Genomic DNA, 16,404 nt, shown 5'->3' with positions numbered 1-16,404 from the left:
GATATTAGCTGATTTCCCTTCTGCCAACTAAATGTCTCCAATTAGGTCTTTGGTTCTGCCTGTTGTGCAGTGGAACCAGGAGCCATGCTTCCTGATATCAGTCCCAGAGACAATGGTCCATCCAGCCATTCGAATTTCTCTCCTAATAATCGAGGGGCCATCAGTGTACAGACCTTTGGCAGAGTAATAACCAACAAGACGCTGTCAGTCTCCATGTTCTTGAGTTAAGACTGACATCATGTAGCCATGATTCTCATTGACATACAGGGCAAAAGGGCTTCTTGTATCGGGGATTCCTAATGCTGGTGCTGTACACAATGCCCCCTTATAAAGTTTGAATGGCTTTCAGTTGTTCCTCGTTAAAGGTTGCCTGAGCCGTTACAGCCTTTAGCGGATTGTTGTGTGGTTGAGCAATAGTTGATGGATCTGCCACTATCTTGGCAATATATTGATTATCTGTGGTTTCATCTTCAGTCATATGTGTCTTCACTTCCTTGGTCTTTATTGGAGCAAGCTGTGGCATTACTGTCAATCTGTTACATCACTGTCATGCTTACGTGAGTCACTAGGGGATGCTGTAGAGTACACGTCATGTCTATCCTGTAGGTCTTCAGAGTTAAGATAGTATTATTGTCTAGGGAGGACAGTCCAACTTAACTGTGATTCTTCGGAATTCAGAAGGTGTTGTGGTCTTAGGAGACTGTTAAATGTAGAAGGTATTTTCCAGGGTAATGCTTTAGAAGAAACATCACTGGTAGCATCACTAGCAGGACTGTCCACTTGAAGTTTCCTGTTCAATTTTTCCATATTATTTTGGTTTGCTTCTGAGTTCCGTAAAATGTATTTCAATTTGATTACTGTAATTTTTTTGATCATTCAGTTAATACAGAGATTTATTCCTTAGACTCTTTACTTTGTCTATAATATCGTTTTTGTAGTTTATCGCAAGTTTTGCATTTCTTTCCCAAACGATTAGTAAAAGTATTTACTCACTCCATTAACTCTTTCATTTACTCGCACATTTGGTCAAGTCGATTATGTGGACTTATCTCTAATTCCCTAGTAGCCATTTCAGATTTTTATTTCCCTCAGTGATTCTCTGAATTTTATCACATGCCTTCTTATTCTTTAGTAAACTTAACATTGTTGGTATTTTTTGTTCAGATATTTTCATTAATTTTTATCAAACAGATGTACTAAGTGCTCATAGTAGGTTTCACAGCTTTGTCCATTATTTTTATTCAATCTTAATTCATATACACTTTATATTACCTTGACTGTGATCTCAAGCTATTAATAGTTTGCAGCCAAAATTTTAATAGGTTGTTCTGCAACCCAGATTTAATTTTTTTCGTGCTCTGCAAGGTTGCATGTACTTCTGTTTTCTTATGCAATCTATTGGCCTGCATGAATTTAATTTTTTTTAATCTGTACACTGCCGCTTGTACAAGTTTTTTTTTGATGCTCCACTGGCTTTCATATTTAATCTGTACTCTTCTGGTTTGCATTTATTTTTACAGATCAGTTTTCAAAATCACAACACAGTGGTTTCTCAATCCTACTTCTTTCTGATGTATTGAAGGTAGAAAAAATGTTCTCTCAGATAAATGAGAACAGAGGATGTTTTTACCCCTTTTCTTGAGCATTGAATTCACTTAGATTGCAAATGTTCCAAGTTCTTAAACTTCACCACCACGCTCACTGACTATGCCAGTTGTTGGATTCTGACATTTTAATCCAAAGCTTATTGAGGAAAGAGGCACAAAAATTGTTACTTCGCAATCATTTTAGTAAGTGTTAATAGAACAAAGAGAAAGGTTGAAAGATAGAGGTCTACTAGTTGAAGAGAGGGAGAACTAAGATAGAACTGCCTCGTGATGCAGCTCTTTTGCTGCACCAGGTAAGGAAAATTCCATTCAAAGTAACAGTTAACCAATGAGAAAGTTCTTTTTCATGTAATGCTGCACCAAGGGAAGCTTCCAGAACTTAACGGAATTATACCAATAATACCACTAAGGGCCATACTGAACTTGTATATACAAACATTTGTACATACTGTGGTCACTAGAAAGCATTTTAAAATGTTACATAATATAAGAGCCATAGAAAATGAATCAAGCAGAGAGTGAGTTGTTAAACTACAAAGAAAATAACAAATAAACAGTTGGATCTAACACCCTGTAGACGCAGTCTCACCAGAACTCTGTAAAGTTCAAAGGTTCAAAGGTCCAATTTAATGTCAGAGAACTGTATACCATATACATCCTGAAATGCTTTTTCTTCACAAACATCCACAAAGACAGAGAAGTGCCGCAAAGGATGAACGGCAGTTAAACATAAGAACCCTGAAGACCCCCCCCCCCCCCCAGCATGCAAGTGGCAGCGAGCAACAATCTCCCTCCCCCCACTGGCAAAACAAAAGCAAGCATTGGCACCGCTACTGAGCACTCAAGCGTGAGAAAGTAATAGCAAGGACATAGACTAGCAGTTATCCCAAAGACTTTGTGTTTCACCCAGCATCTCCCTAATAAGGGAGAAGGAGGTGTCTCCATTTTCCAAGTGAGCATGGAGACATAACAAACAACTTGCTGGATAAAAGTCTGTTATCTCGCTTTTTTGAGCTCTGTACCTGAAGATCACAAAGATCCCAGGTCTTCAGGCACACAGCAGTAGATTTTCCAACTCCCCCGATGACACACGGGTCTCCTGCTCTGACACCGACCCTTGATCCACCCGTCTCCAGAGCCCCGAGATCCTAGGCTTCTGAATCCAAGCCAGACTCTCAGGCTGAACCCTTGGCATGTTGAACATCGGCTGGTCCTGAAACCCTGAGACCAGTTCCCATTCCTGCAAAGGACCGAAGTCAGCGTGTAACTCCAGATCAGGATCTTCAAAAGGACCCTGAAAGGGAAAAATAAAGATATTAAAGATAGAAATAAAGCTGTTTCTGAAGATGCAAGCTAAGGTGCCGCCATTTAGCACCATTTTAATTTCGCTCCTCCTCCCTTCTCTGTAGCAATACTTCTGTGTTCTGTCAGAAAGTGATCACTGTATGCAGTTTAAGAGAAAGAGGTATAGATCAGTCCAGACTAGAGCCTTAAACTTAAATTAAACTGAAGGGAGCATGCAGAAATTGTATAAAAGGTTTGTCAGTAAATAAGAAATGAGAATTCAAAATTCTTATCAAGGACTCATTCTGGTAACAAAAGTTTTCCATGTACGTACGGGAGTTCGGCCGAATATTACATTAAAAGAAGTAACCCATAGATTTGCCAGGAATGCATGCTTGAGGAATTGGAGTTCTACTGGAAGCAACAATTTTATTTATTTTATTAATTTGGAGATACTGGACGATAACCGGCTGTTCTGGCCAAGCAAACTTCACCACCCATGTGACCAATTAACCTACTAGCCCCTATGTCTTTGGAATGAGGGAGCAAACCCACGCTGTCATGGGAAAATGTAGATATTCCTTACAGACAGTGAAATTGAATCTGGGTCACTGGTGCAGTAATAGTGTTACACTAACCGCTGCACTACCATCTTGCCCCAAATGAAAGCACTGAAGAATGATGGCATCTATCCATCTACCCACTACACCACCACACTAGACACATCACAACAACCGTTTTGACACAATGACAGGGGGAGAAAGTATTTGAGAATGAAAGTAAATGTTGATCTTCCAAAGACAACGTCAGGCAAACATATGACAGAAACTAAAAGAAATGACCCAAACTCTTGTTATCTGCAGAAAATGTAAAGAATGGAGGGGGACTGTGGGTCTGAGAACTGTAAGGAATCCAAAAGATATCACTAAAGAACAGTAGTAAAATTCTGTTTGAACCGGAAAGGAGGTGTCTGTAGACGTGGTGGGGGCATTTCTAAATTCTCCAGATTTTGCATCCTGCTGATTTAAATGCCTCTGGCAGTATGAGGATATAGTTGTCTGAACAGAGTTAGCCTGACATCATTTGTCTGCAAGAATACCGGAATCCATCATTAAGGAAGGCATAACTCGGCATGTCAACATCGAACAGGAACTTGACTTTGAATAGATCACTTTATCCGAAACTCAAGATCAAATGGGGAAAGTGAGTTGTGAGGAGGAAACAAGAATGCTAAGCAAAGGGGTAAGAAGGTGGCACAATGTGTTAATTGTGAGGTGACCCCTTTGGGAGAAAGAATAGGACACCAGAATACACTGGTGCACAGAGGGATCTGGGTGCTTTCATTCTCATAAAGTGATTATGCAGGCACAGCAGGCAGTGAGAAAGGCAAAAGGAGACGTTGGCCTTTACAGTACTGTACATGTGCTGGAATAACAAGATCCTGCTGAGGATTTAATGACACCATATTTGGATTGCCGGTTGCATTTGAGACTTCTCCACCCCATATCCCCATCTCGGACATGGTGCAGTTTCGGTTCCCCAGACTAACTCTGAGGATGAGTGTTCCAGCAGTGTCCTACAGTTGAGACATTAAATCTGTTTTCTTTTTCACAACCTTGCATTTCCTGTTTTTACCCAGGGTGAAGATGTTGTCCCCTGAAGAGACATTGTCAAGGATTAACTTTATTCACCAGCTACATTTGCATGTATTAGGCATTTGCTGTGTTGGTCAGAGTGCAACATGTGACAAAACAACATTCAACAATTATAAAAAACAAAGAATCATATAAAAATAACATCAGGGGTTAAAGGATGGATATGGAATAGAATGTGCATAAATACATACATACCAGCATGTATTTACAATGTAAGTGGCATTATGCACAGTGGCTTACATTGTTTACAGTGAAATGCAATGATAGGCTAACTAGACTGGTTGATCAGAGCAACTCGGAGAAGAAACTTTTAAGATGGCCTGAAGTTTTTGTTTTACTAGCCTTATAGCACTTTCCAGAAAGGAGCCTTTGGAATAAGCAGCGTGCAAGATAGTTGGTGAATATAAATGATGTTCCTGCCCACTTCTTTGTCCTGGACACACACAATCCTGCCGTGGTGGTAGACTGCAGCCAATGTCCTTCTCTGCTGACCTGACATTTCACTGTAGTTTTTCTGTATTGTGAGAGGGCCAAACCAGATGGTAATGTCTGATGTGCCCTTTGATCTTGGGAGTTTGGAATAGGAAGAGGAGGACTCATTGAAAACTTTGAGGGTAAGGTATATGTTGAGAGGGTGGAGATGTGGCCCAGGTTGGTCATTGAAAGCTGAGCTTTATGCAGACATCTTGTACCTCAGAGAGCAGTGATCATTCTGTCATTAAGCACATTGATGCAGCTCAGCACATCATGGAAACCATGGACACTTCTCGCTGCCTCTGTAAAGCAACCAACACAATCAAAGACCCCACACTACTACTATAAGATTACTGAATGAGCAGTTGATCTCACAATATACCTTGCCATGGCCTTGCACCCTATTTCTGGTTGTGTTGCATTTTCTGTGTAACTCTGTATATTGTGATTGTGGAACTGTATAACTGTGTAACTCCGTATTTTGTTGTTTTCCTTTAGATTGCCTCAACACACTATTATAATGAAATCTTTCTGGATGACATGCAAAACAAAGTTTCTCACTGTATCTTGTACAGTTGCCAACCAACCTATCATTATATTCAAGGCTGAGTTGCACAGAATGTTGGGATCTGTGGATCAGAGGTCCCATGGGACAGTGGATTTGGCACACAATATGGAAGGGCTTGCACTGAGTGACTTGTTGCTGCTATTTCAATGTTTCTGTTGGCTCTTTGGCGAAGTATGTCCCCAACTTGTTGCTTTAATATAGACCATAGAACAGCACAATACAGTACAGTCCTTTGGCCCACAACGTTGTGCTGTCCTATATAAACCTCCTCCATCATCAGTCTAACCGCCCACAACATTGTGCTGTCCTATATAAACCTCCTCCATCATCAGTCTAACCCTTCCCTCCTACACACCCCATAATCATTCATTTTTCATTCATCCATGTACCCAAGAGTCTCTTAATTGCCCCTGATGTCTCAGTCTCAACCACCATCCCTGGCACCCTGCCACTTTTGTGTAAAAAGCCTGCCCCTGTAATCTCTCCTCATCTTTCCTCAGCTCACCTTGTAGCCTTAGAAAAAGATGCTTCTTATGATCTTATACACCTCTGTCTATGACTCTTATAATCTTGTAACGTTTTATCAAGTCAACTCCATCCTCCTTCGCTCCAAAGAAACAAGCCCTAGTTTATTCAACCACTCTTCATAAGACATGTCCTATATTCCAGACAACAGTGTAGAGGACATGGTAACTCTCTTCTGCCCTCCCCTCCCACATATCCAAGTATAATGAAGCAACAAGAACTGAACACAGCTACTCCGTGTAGTCTAACCAGAGATTTATAGAGTTGTAAATTACCTCACATCTCATGACTAATGAAAGCCAACACACCACAGGCCTTCATAACCACCCTCTCAACTTGCATGGCAACTTTGAGGACTTGGTCTTTAGGTAACAGGGTTGTCTAAAATATTTCAGGGTATCAACATGAGACCATCCTTATTTTCAGTTTATCTTTGTAGATGGAGTGCCTACTTGTTGTGGCAAGGCTTTGCTCTGGAATTGCCTTGTTTGTCATTATCCCTCTGAGCGTCTGGAGTTTCTGTTTCCCTGCAGCATACTCTCTAATTCCTATTTCTGTTTTCCTCCAGAGACTGGCCAAGGCTGCAGAGCAGTTTCAGAAGGAGCATCGTTGGCAAGATGATATTAAGGTATGACTGTTGCAATAGAGGAAGTGTATCCTCTCATTCACCCAAGGGGCTCTCTCCTCCCTCACACCTGAGAGGTTTGCTTGGATGTGAAGATATTGTTACAGTGCAGTGGTATTACATGGAACCAGGAACAAACATGGTGCAATAGATCTATAGTGAGAATGAAATGGCTCATTTGTTCTCAGAACGTGTGGTGACTTCCAGTGTTTTCTGGCATTTTTCATGTTCCCCAGTGCTTGTTGGCAGTTGAAGTTGTTGCTTTAAGGGTCAATCGTTTTCTGTGAAGCTGTAGATCATCACACTGTTTACAACACAGAGACTGGGAGCCACAAACATTTCTTGTGTGGAAAAACTAGAAATCTGAGGTGCAGGATTGTTTCTGTATAAATATCAAATGCACATTGTACTTCAGTGATCTGGGATCAATGATTGCGCCAAATGATTACTGTCACTGTGGTAACTTCTATTTTGTAAAAAGACCATTCGACAACTTGATGACCAAAAGAGCACCTTTATCTGGGACAGCAAACGATATTTACAATACAGAGGCTTCCAGGTACCTTGTGCGGCATGGGTGGAGGAACTATATACAATGCATACTGGAAGTAAAAAGAGTGGAAGTAAAGACCCTGCCAACCCCAGATCCCTCCTCTTGCTACCAACAGCTCCCCGATTAGTATTAACTTACTTTTAATAATACTCACATTACAATAGTCACTGAACTTTGCTAATCCCCTTCAAGCCTCTTAAATTGTTCCGTAGTGTTATTTATCATGGAAACAGGCCCTTCAGCCCAGCTCATCCATGCTGACCCAGAGGACTATACAAACTAGTCCCATCAAGACGGACAAAAAAGCTGGATGAACTCAGCAGGTCGAGCAGCATCCGTTGAAAGAAGCAGTCAACGTTTCGGGTCAAGGGTCCTGACGAAGGGTTTCTACAGTGCACTTTGTGTTTACAAACTAGTCCCATTTGTCTGAATTTGACCATAACCTTTCTTGTTGATGTACCTGCCCAACATTGTAACTGCACCCACCTCTACAACTTCCTCCAGTAGCTTGTTCCATATATATTCCAGCCTCCTCTCAGATTCCTTATAAATCTTTCCCCTCTTACTTTATGTCTACGTTCTTTATTTTTAGTCTCCCCTACTCTAATATCCAACTTACCTACACTCCTTAGCCTCTTATGGTCCAAGGAAAACAGTCCCAGCCTATCCAGCCTCTCCTTCTAACTCAAGACCTCCAGTCCCAGTAAAATACTGGTGAAATTTTCCTGCATCTTTTCCAATTTAATGATGTCATTCCTAAAGCTGGACAAACGGAACTGCGCACGATACTCCAGGTATTGACTCAACAACTTACGGCTGCAGCATAATGTACCAATCCTGTACTCATTGGTACTGACCACTAATGGCATGTGTGCCACTGCCTCCTTCACCACTCCGTCTGCCTGTGTCAGGGAACTATGTATCTGCATCTCTAGGTCTTTCCACTATTAAAAAGACAAGTACCAGTTGATGCTGTCATCCCTTAGAGGTGATTCGCAAACCTGTAACTTCATTTAACATCGTCTAACAAAGTTATGAAGATGACAATCAAACCCACCAAATATCACACTCAGTATGTTACATGAGCATGCACATGTATCATATATTGCTCAATTTACAAAGGAATGGGTTCAGTAAAATTTTATTTACTCTATCAAAAAGTTTGATAAAAGGGAGAGATTGATTTTAGAGTAGATTAAAAGGTTGGCACAACATCGTGGGCTAAGGATCTGTACTGTGCTGTAATGTTTATGTTCTAAAAAGCCAAGTACCAAATCTTTATGAGAATTCTAGTACAATGTATTTCCATGCATAGAGATCATTGTGCAGTATGTAGCAGTGAACAGTTTTAAGTCAGGAATATGCACAGCAAACAATGCAAGTTCATAAAATGAACAAAGAATAATGTACATTCAGAGCAAAACTGTTTAGATATTAAAATGGCACCTTGGGCAAAGCACCGGTGTTTCTGCAGAAGGGATCTGAAAACCAAACAAGTGGGTCATGTCCTGTGGGTGAGAGAAGAAAAGGGTTAACATTTTAAATCAAAGTCCCTTCATCTTAATTAAGTTTCTTTTTCCAAAGATGTTGCCTGACGTTAAGAGTTCCTAGACACCTGAAATAAAAGCAGCATTATCAGATAGCTAGTTTTACAGTTTTTTGATTTTTTGTGGAGTGTTTAAGGATGAAGAGTATAAGGATGAATATATGGAGAGACCAAATGTGGGCACAGCAAGTGGAGATAGGGACTGAGACAAAAAATCTGCAGGAATACATTCTACCAAGATGAGAAACTTGACAAAATGGCACTGGAACAAAAAAAGGACATAGTGGAACTGCTGAACAGCATCAGAGAGAAACAAAACGAATGTTTCTAGTTGTTGACCTTAGATCGAAACTGGAAAAAGATGAGAGGTGGATAGTTTTGAAGGTGCAATGTAAGGTGGGATGGGGAGGAGAGCATAGAAAGCAAGTCAGAGGAAGGAGGGCAGAAAGGCTTGAAGGGCAAATGAGCGGATGGTGCCAGGTGAAAAAGGATGGTAATGGAACTAATGTTCAGAGTAAGTTTATTACCGAAGTACATATATGTCACCATGTACATCTCTGAGATTCATTTTCTTACAGGCATACTCAATAAATCTATAGAATAATAACCATGACAGAACCAACGGATGACCATCCAACTTGGGTGTTCAACCAGAGTGCAAAAGCCACCAAACTGTGCAAATACAAAAAGTAAGAAATAGTAACAATAAATAAATAATCAACGAATATTGAAAACATGAGATGAAGAGTGCGTTAGTGAATTCCTTGGTTGTGGGAACATTTCAACAATGGAGAAAGTGAAATTATGGCCTTTGGCTCAAGAGCCTGATGGTTGAGGATGGTGTGAGTTCTCAGGCCCCTGTACCTCCTTCCTAATGGCAGTGACCAGGGCCAAAGAGCCTGTTTCTGTGCTGTACTTCTCTATGACTTTGTGACTCTAAGAGAGCATGTCCTGGGTTGTGGGAACCCCTGCTGATAGATGCTGCTTCCTGTAGATATGTTCAATAGTTGGAAGGACTTTACCCGTGATGAACTGGGCCCAATCTACTACTTTTTGTAGAATTTCCCATCTAAGGGCCTTGGTATTTCCATATCAAGCTGTGATACATCCAGTCAATGTACTCTGCACTATATATAGAGCATAGAGATCTACAGTACATTACAGGCCTTTGCCCACAATGTTGTGCCGCCCATGTAACCTACTCTAGAAACTGCCTAGAATTTCCCTAACGCATAGCCCTCTATTTTTCTAAGCTCCATGTAGCTATCTAAGAGTTTCTTTAAATATCCTATGGTATCTGCCTCCACCACCGTCGCTGGCTGTGCTTTCCATGTACCCACCACTTTCTGAAAATTGTACCCCAGACCCCTACTGTACCCCCTGTACCTACTTCCAAGCACCTTAAAACTAGGACCCCTTGTGTTAGCCACTTAAGTCTTGGGAAAAAGCCTCTGGCTGTCCACACAATCAATGCCTCTCATTATCTTACTCACCTCTATCAGGTCACCTTTCATCCTCCATTGCTCCAAGAAGAAAAGGCTAAGTTCATTCAACCTATTCTCATAAGGCACACTCTCCAATCCAGGCAACGTCCTTGTAAATCTCCTCTGCATGCTTTCTGTAGTATCCACATCCTTCCTGTAGTGAGATGACCAGAACTGAACACAGTACTCCAAGTGGGGTCTAACTTAAGGTCTTATATAGCTGTAACATTACCTCACAGCTCTTGAATTCAATCCCATGGTTGATGAAAGCCAATACATCATACACCTTCTTAACAACACTGTCACTCTGCGCAGTAGCTTTGAGTGTCCTATGGACACGGACTCCAAGATCTCACTGATCCTCTACACTGCCACAACACCCCCAACTTTTACCATTAATATTATATTCTATCTTCAAACCTGATCTACTGAAATGAACTACTTCACACTGGGCTGAACTCCATCTGTCACTTCTCAGCCCAGTTCTGCATCCTATCATTGTCCCAATGTAACCTCTAACAGCCCTTCACACTATCCACAACACCCCCAACTTTTGTGTCATCAGCAAACTTACTAACCCCACCCCCCCCCCGCTTCTACTTCTTCATCATTTATAAAACTCATAAAGAGGAGGGGTCCCAGAACAGATCCACGCAGAACACCACTGGTCATTGCCCTCCAAGCAGAATACAAATCATCTACGTCCACCCTTTGCTTTCTGTGGGAAAACCAATTCTGGATCCACAAAGCAAGGTCTCCTTGGATCCCATGCCTCCTTACTTTCTGAATGAGCTTTGCATGGGGCACCTTATCAAGTACCTTGCTGAAATCCATATATACTACATCTACTGCTCTACCTTCATCAATGTGTTTTATCACATTAGTGCTGTTGGTCAGGCTGCTGTTGCCTTGCCCAGACAGGTCAACCCCTCATCAGTATCCAGAGGGGTATACCAATTGCTGAGGGGAATGGCCCCCTTTCTCCCTTACCTCTCTCGTTGTTCACCTATCTACTCCCTAAGTTCTGCACTCTGGGTGTAATCACCTGCTCAGAAGTCTTATCTATCAATTGCTCTGCCTCTCAGATGATCCTTAGTTTATCCAACTCCAGCTCCTTAATGCAGTCTTTCAAGAGCTGGAGTTGGCTGCAGGGAGACCATCAGACTGTCTGAATTCTCACATAATACATGAGGAGCATTCCACTTCTATGTCTGCCACCCAGCCTGCACTGCATTATGGGCAAACAAGACCAAATCAGCAAAAACGAAAGGAAAAATCTACCCCTTATCTGTTTCTTTGGCCTCAGCCTCTTGAGTCAAAGCCTCTTCCCACTCTAACTCCAGCGCCCACTCTGATGATGGCCGCTCCACTAGACCCTATCTCTCTTGTATGGTTTAAAAAATAAGGAAAAAAAATCCACATAAGGAGAAAGAACTCACTGCATTTGGCGGTGATCCGCCTGCCTTCCACTGCCACCGATGCCTCTATAGAAGTTTGTCAAACTTTTAGTTGTCATGCTGAATCTCTACAAGTAGAGATGCTGCTGTGCTTTCTTTGTAATTGCACATACATGCTGGGCCCAGGACAGGTTCTCTGAAATGATTACACTGAGCTGCTGACCCTCTCCACCTCTGACCCTCCAGTTAGGTCTGGACCTCTGGTTTCCTCCTCCTGAAGTCAATAATCAGCTTCTTGGTCTTGCTGACATTGAGTGTGAGGCTGTTGTTATGACACCACTCAGACAAATTTTCAATCTCCCTCCTATAAGCTGATTCAGCCTACAACAGTCGTGTCATCAGCAAACTTGAATATGGCATTGGAGCTGTGCCTAACCATACAGTCATAAATAAAATGGCAATGCTGATTTTCTTAAATTGTGGAATGCTATGCTAAATGCAGAAGATTGAATGAGCTCTCAAGGCCAGTATTATCACCCCACTCCGACTTACTTGCCTTTAAGTGGAGATCGCTATCAAGGCCACTACCTTTTAATGGTGGTGGCAACAGAAAGCACTGCAGTTCTGGCATTGAACGGCGCCCTCATGGATAGGGAGTTTCTGGATTTAGACCGGACTGTGAGGAAGGACCAGTGATATATTTGCAGGTCAGGGTTATGTGCAACTTGATTGACCTGTGGTCCCTGTTTGTCTTGGTTGCAGAGGTCGCTGGTTTGGGAAGTGCTACCAGAGTAGGCTGGACAAGGAATGGCTGTGCATCTTGTAGATGGTGCACTGCTGGTGGGGGAGTGGAGGTTTACAATGGTTGAGATGGTATATATAATTATCTGGATAGACAGAGTCTGATTAGGAACAGTCAACATGGATTTGTGCATGGAAGGTCATGTTTCACAAATCTTATTGAATTTTTTGAAGAGGTTACAAGGAAAGTTGATGAGGGTAAAAGCAGTGGATGTTGTCTATATGGACTTCAGTAAGGCCTTTGACAAGGTTCCACACGGTAGGTTAGTTAGGAAGGTTCAATCGTTAGGTATTAATATTGAAGTAGTAAAATGGATTCAACAGTGTCCGGATGGGAGATGCCAGAGAGTAGTGGTGGATAACTGTTTGTCAGGTTGGAGGCCGGTGACTAGTGGTGTGCCTCAGGGATCTGTACTGGGTCCAATGTTGTTTGTCATATACATTAATGTTCTGGATGATGGGGTGGTAAATTGGATTAGTAAGTATGTAGAAGATACTAAAGTAGGTGGCATTGTGGATAATGGAGTAGGTTTTCAAAGTTAGCAGAGAGATTTAGGCCAGTTAGAAGAGTGGGCTGAACGATGGCAGATGGAGTTTAATGCTGATAAGTGTGAGGTGCTACATTTTGGTAGGAATAATCCAAGTAGGACATACATGGTAAATGGTAGGGCATTGAAGAATGCAGTAGAACAGAGTGATCTAGGAATAATGGTGCATAGTTCGCTGAAGGTGGAATCTCATGTGGATAGGGTTGTGAAGAAAGCTTCTGGTATGTTGGCCTTTACAAATCAGAGCATTGAGTATGAGTTGGGATGTAATGTTAAAGTTGTACAAGGCATTGGTAAGGCCGAATTTGGAGTATTGTGTACAATTCTATTCACCGAATTATAGGAAAGATGCCAACAAAATAGAGAGAGTACAGAGAAGATTTACTAGAATGTTACCTGGGTTTCAGCACCTAAGTTACAGGGAAAGGTTGAACAAGTTGATACTAAGGTAGGAGGTGTTGTGGATAATGAGGTGGGTTTTCAAAGCTTGCAGTGAGATTTATGCTGGTTAGAAGAATGGGCTGAACGTTGGCAGATGGAGTTTAATGCTGAGAAGTGTGAGGTTCTACATTTTGGCAGGAATAATCCAAATAGAACATACAGGGTAAATGGTAGGGCATCGAGGTATGCAGAGGAACAGAGAGATCTAGGAATAACAGTGCATAGTTCCCTGAAGGTGGAGTCTCATGTAGGTAGGGTGGTGTAGAAGGCTTTTGGAACGCTGGCCTTTATAAATCAAAGCATTGAGTACAGAAGTTGGAATGTAATGTTAAAATTGTACAAGGCATTGGTAAGGCCAAATTTAGAATATTGTGTGCAGTTCTGGTCACCGAATTATAGGAAAGATATCAATAAATTAGAGAGAGTGCAGAGACGATTTACTAGGATGTTACCTGGGTTTCAGCACTTAAGTTACAGAGAAAGGTTGAACAAGTTAGGTCTCTATTCATTGGAGCATAGAAGGTTGAGGGGGGATTTAAAATTTTGAGAGGGATAGATAGAGTTGACTTGAATAGGCTGTTTCCATTGAGAGTAGGGGAGATTCAATAAACAATAGACAATAGGTGCAGAAATAGACCATTCGGCCCCTCGAGTCTGCACCGCCATTCTGAGATCATGGCTGATCATGCACTATCAATACCCAGTCCCTGCCTTGTCCCCATATCCATCAGATATCTATCTAGCTCCTTCTTGAAAGCATCCAGAGAATTGGCCTCCACCGTCTTCCAAGGCAGTGCATTCCACACCTCCACAACTCTCTGGGAGAAGAAGTTCTTCCTCAACTCTGTTTTAAATAACTGACCTCTTATTCTCAATCCATGCCCTCTGGTACTGGACTCTCCCAACATCTGTAACATATTTCCTGCCTCAATCCTATCAAATCCTTTAATTATCTTAAACATTTCAATCAGATCCCCTCTCAATCTCCTCAATTCCAGTGTGTACAAGCCCAATCTCTCCAATCTCTCTGCGTAAGACAGCCCTGCCATCCCAGGAATCAACCTTGTGAATCTACGCTGCACTTCCTCAATTGCCAGAATGTCCTTCCTCAAACCTGGAGACCAAAACTGTACACAATATTCCAGGTGTGGTCTCACCAGGGCCCTGTACAAATGCAAAAGGACATCCTTGCTCTTGTATTCAATTCCCCTTGTAATAAAGGCCAACATTCCATTTGCCCTCTTCACTGCCTGTTGCACTTGCTCATTCACCTTCATTGACTGATGAACTAGGACTCCTAGGTCTCTTTGCATTTCTCCCTTACCTAACTCTACACCGTTCAGACAATACTCTGCCCTCTTGTTCCTGCTTCCAAAGTGGATAACTTCACAGTTATTCACATTGAATGACATCTGCCAACTATCTGCCCACTCACCCAGCCTATCCAAGTCTCCCTGTATTCTCCTAACGTCCTCTTCGCATGTCACACTGCCACCCAGTTTAGTATCGTCAGCAAACTTGCTGATATAGTTTTCAATGCCCTCATCTAAATCGTTGACATAAATCGTAAAGAGCTGTGGTCCCAATACAGAGCCCTGTGGTACCCCACTAGTCACCTCCAGTCAGTCCGAGAAACACCCATTCACTGCTACCCTTTGCTTTCTATCTGCCAACCAGTTTTCTATCCATGTTGAAACCCTGCCCCCAATGCCATGAGCTCTGATTTTACTCACCAATCTCCTATGTGGCACCTTATCGAATGCCTTCTGAAAATCTAGGTACACAACATCCACTGGCTTACCCTCGTCTAACATCCCTGTTACACCCTCAAAAAACTCCAACAGATTAGTCAAGCATGATTTGCCCTTGGTAAATCCATGCTGGCTCGGCCTAATTATATTACTGCCATCAAGATGTGCCACTATTTCGTCCTTAATAATGGACTCAAGCATCTTCCCCACGACTGACGTTAGGCTAACAGGGCGATAGTTCTCCGTTTTCTCCTTCCCTCCCTTCTTGAAAAGTGGGATAACATTAGCCACTCTCCAATCCTCAGGAACTGATCCTGAATCTAAGGAACATTGGAAAATGATTACCAATGCATCCGCAATTTCCTGAGCCACCTCTTTTAGAACCCTCGGATGCAGACCATCTGGACCCGGGGATTTATTAGCCTTCAGTCCTACCAGTCTACTCATCACAGTTTCTTTCCTAATGTCAATCTGTCTCAATTCCTCTGATATCTTATGACCGTGGCCCATCCATACATCTGGAAGATTGCTTGTGTCCTCCCTGGTGGAGACAGATCTAAGGTACGCATTAAATTCTGTTGCCATTTCCCTGTTTCCCTAACAATTTCTCCCAATTCATTCTTCAAACGAGAGGACATGATTTGAGAGTTAGGGGGCAGAAGTTTAAGGGAAACACGAGGGGGTATTTCTTTACTCAGAGAGTGAAAGCTGTGTGTAATGAGCTTCCTGTAGAAGTAGTAGAGGCCAGTTCAGTTGTGTCATTTAAGGTAAAATTGGATAGGTATATGGACAGGAAAGGAGTGGAGGGTTATGGGCTGAGTGCGGGTAGGTGGGACTAGGTGAGAATAAGAGTTCGGCACGGACTAGGAGGGCCGAGGTGGCCTGTTTCCGTGCTGTGATTGTTATATGTTATAAGTTAGGTCTTTATTCTTTGGAGCGTAGAAGATTGAGGGGGGACTTGATAGAGGTATTTAAAATTATGAGATGGATAGATAGAGTTGACATGGATAGGCTTTTTCCATTGAGAGTAGGGGAGATTCAAACAAGAGAACGTGAGTTGAGAGTTAGGGGGCAAAAGTTTAAGGGTAACACAAGAGGGAATTTCTTTACTCAGTGGTAGCTGTGTGGAACAAGCTTCCAGTAGA

General features: G+C 42.1%; 1 protein-coding gene across 12 annotated transcripts in view; it reads left to right on the top strand.

The window, feature by feature from the left end:
- The window catches only part of cacna2d2a (calcium channel, voltage-dependent, alpha 2/delta subunit 2a), a 909,486-nt gene that overhangs the window by 449,203 nt on the left and 443,879 nt on the right, over nucleotides 1–16,404 (top strand). For all 12 annotated transcript variants that reach the window (XM_059944500.1, XM_059944501.1, XM_059944510.1 and 9 more), the window contains exon 4: nucleotides 6,682–6,741. In XM_059944500.1, coding sequence (XP_059800483.1) covers nucleotides 6,682–6,741 — 60 coding nt within the window. The remainder of the gene's footprint in view (nucleotides 1–6,681; nucleotides 6,742–16,404) is intronic.

The sequence above is a fragment of the Hypanus sabinus genome, chromosome 19 (genome assembly GCF_030144855.1).
Source record: "Hypanus sabinus isolate sHypSab1 chromosome 19, sHypSab1.hap1, whole genome shotgun sequence".
Classification (NCBI taxonomy): Eukaryota; Metazoa; Chordata; class Chondrichthyes; order Myliobatiformes; family Dasyatidae; genus Hypanus; species Hypanus sabinus.
This window is presented reverse-complemented; position numbering and strand designations above follow the sequence as displayed.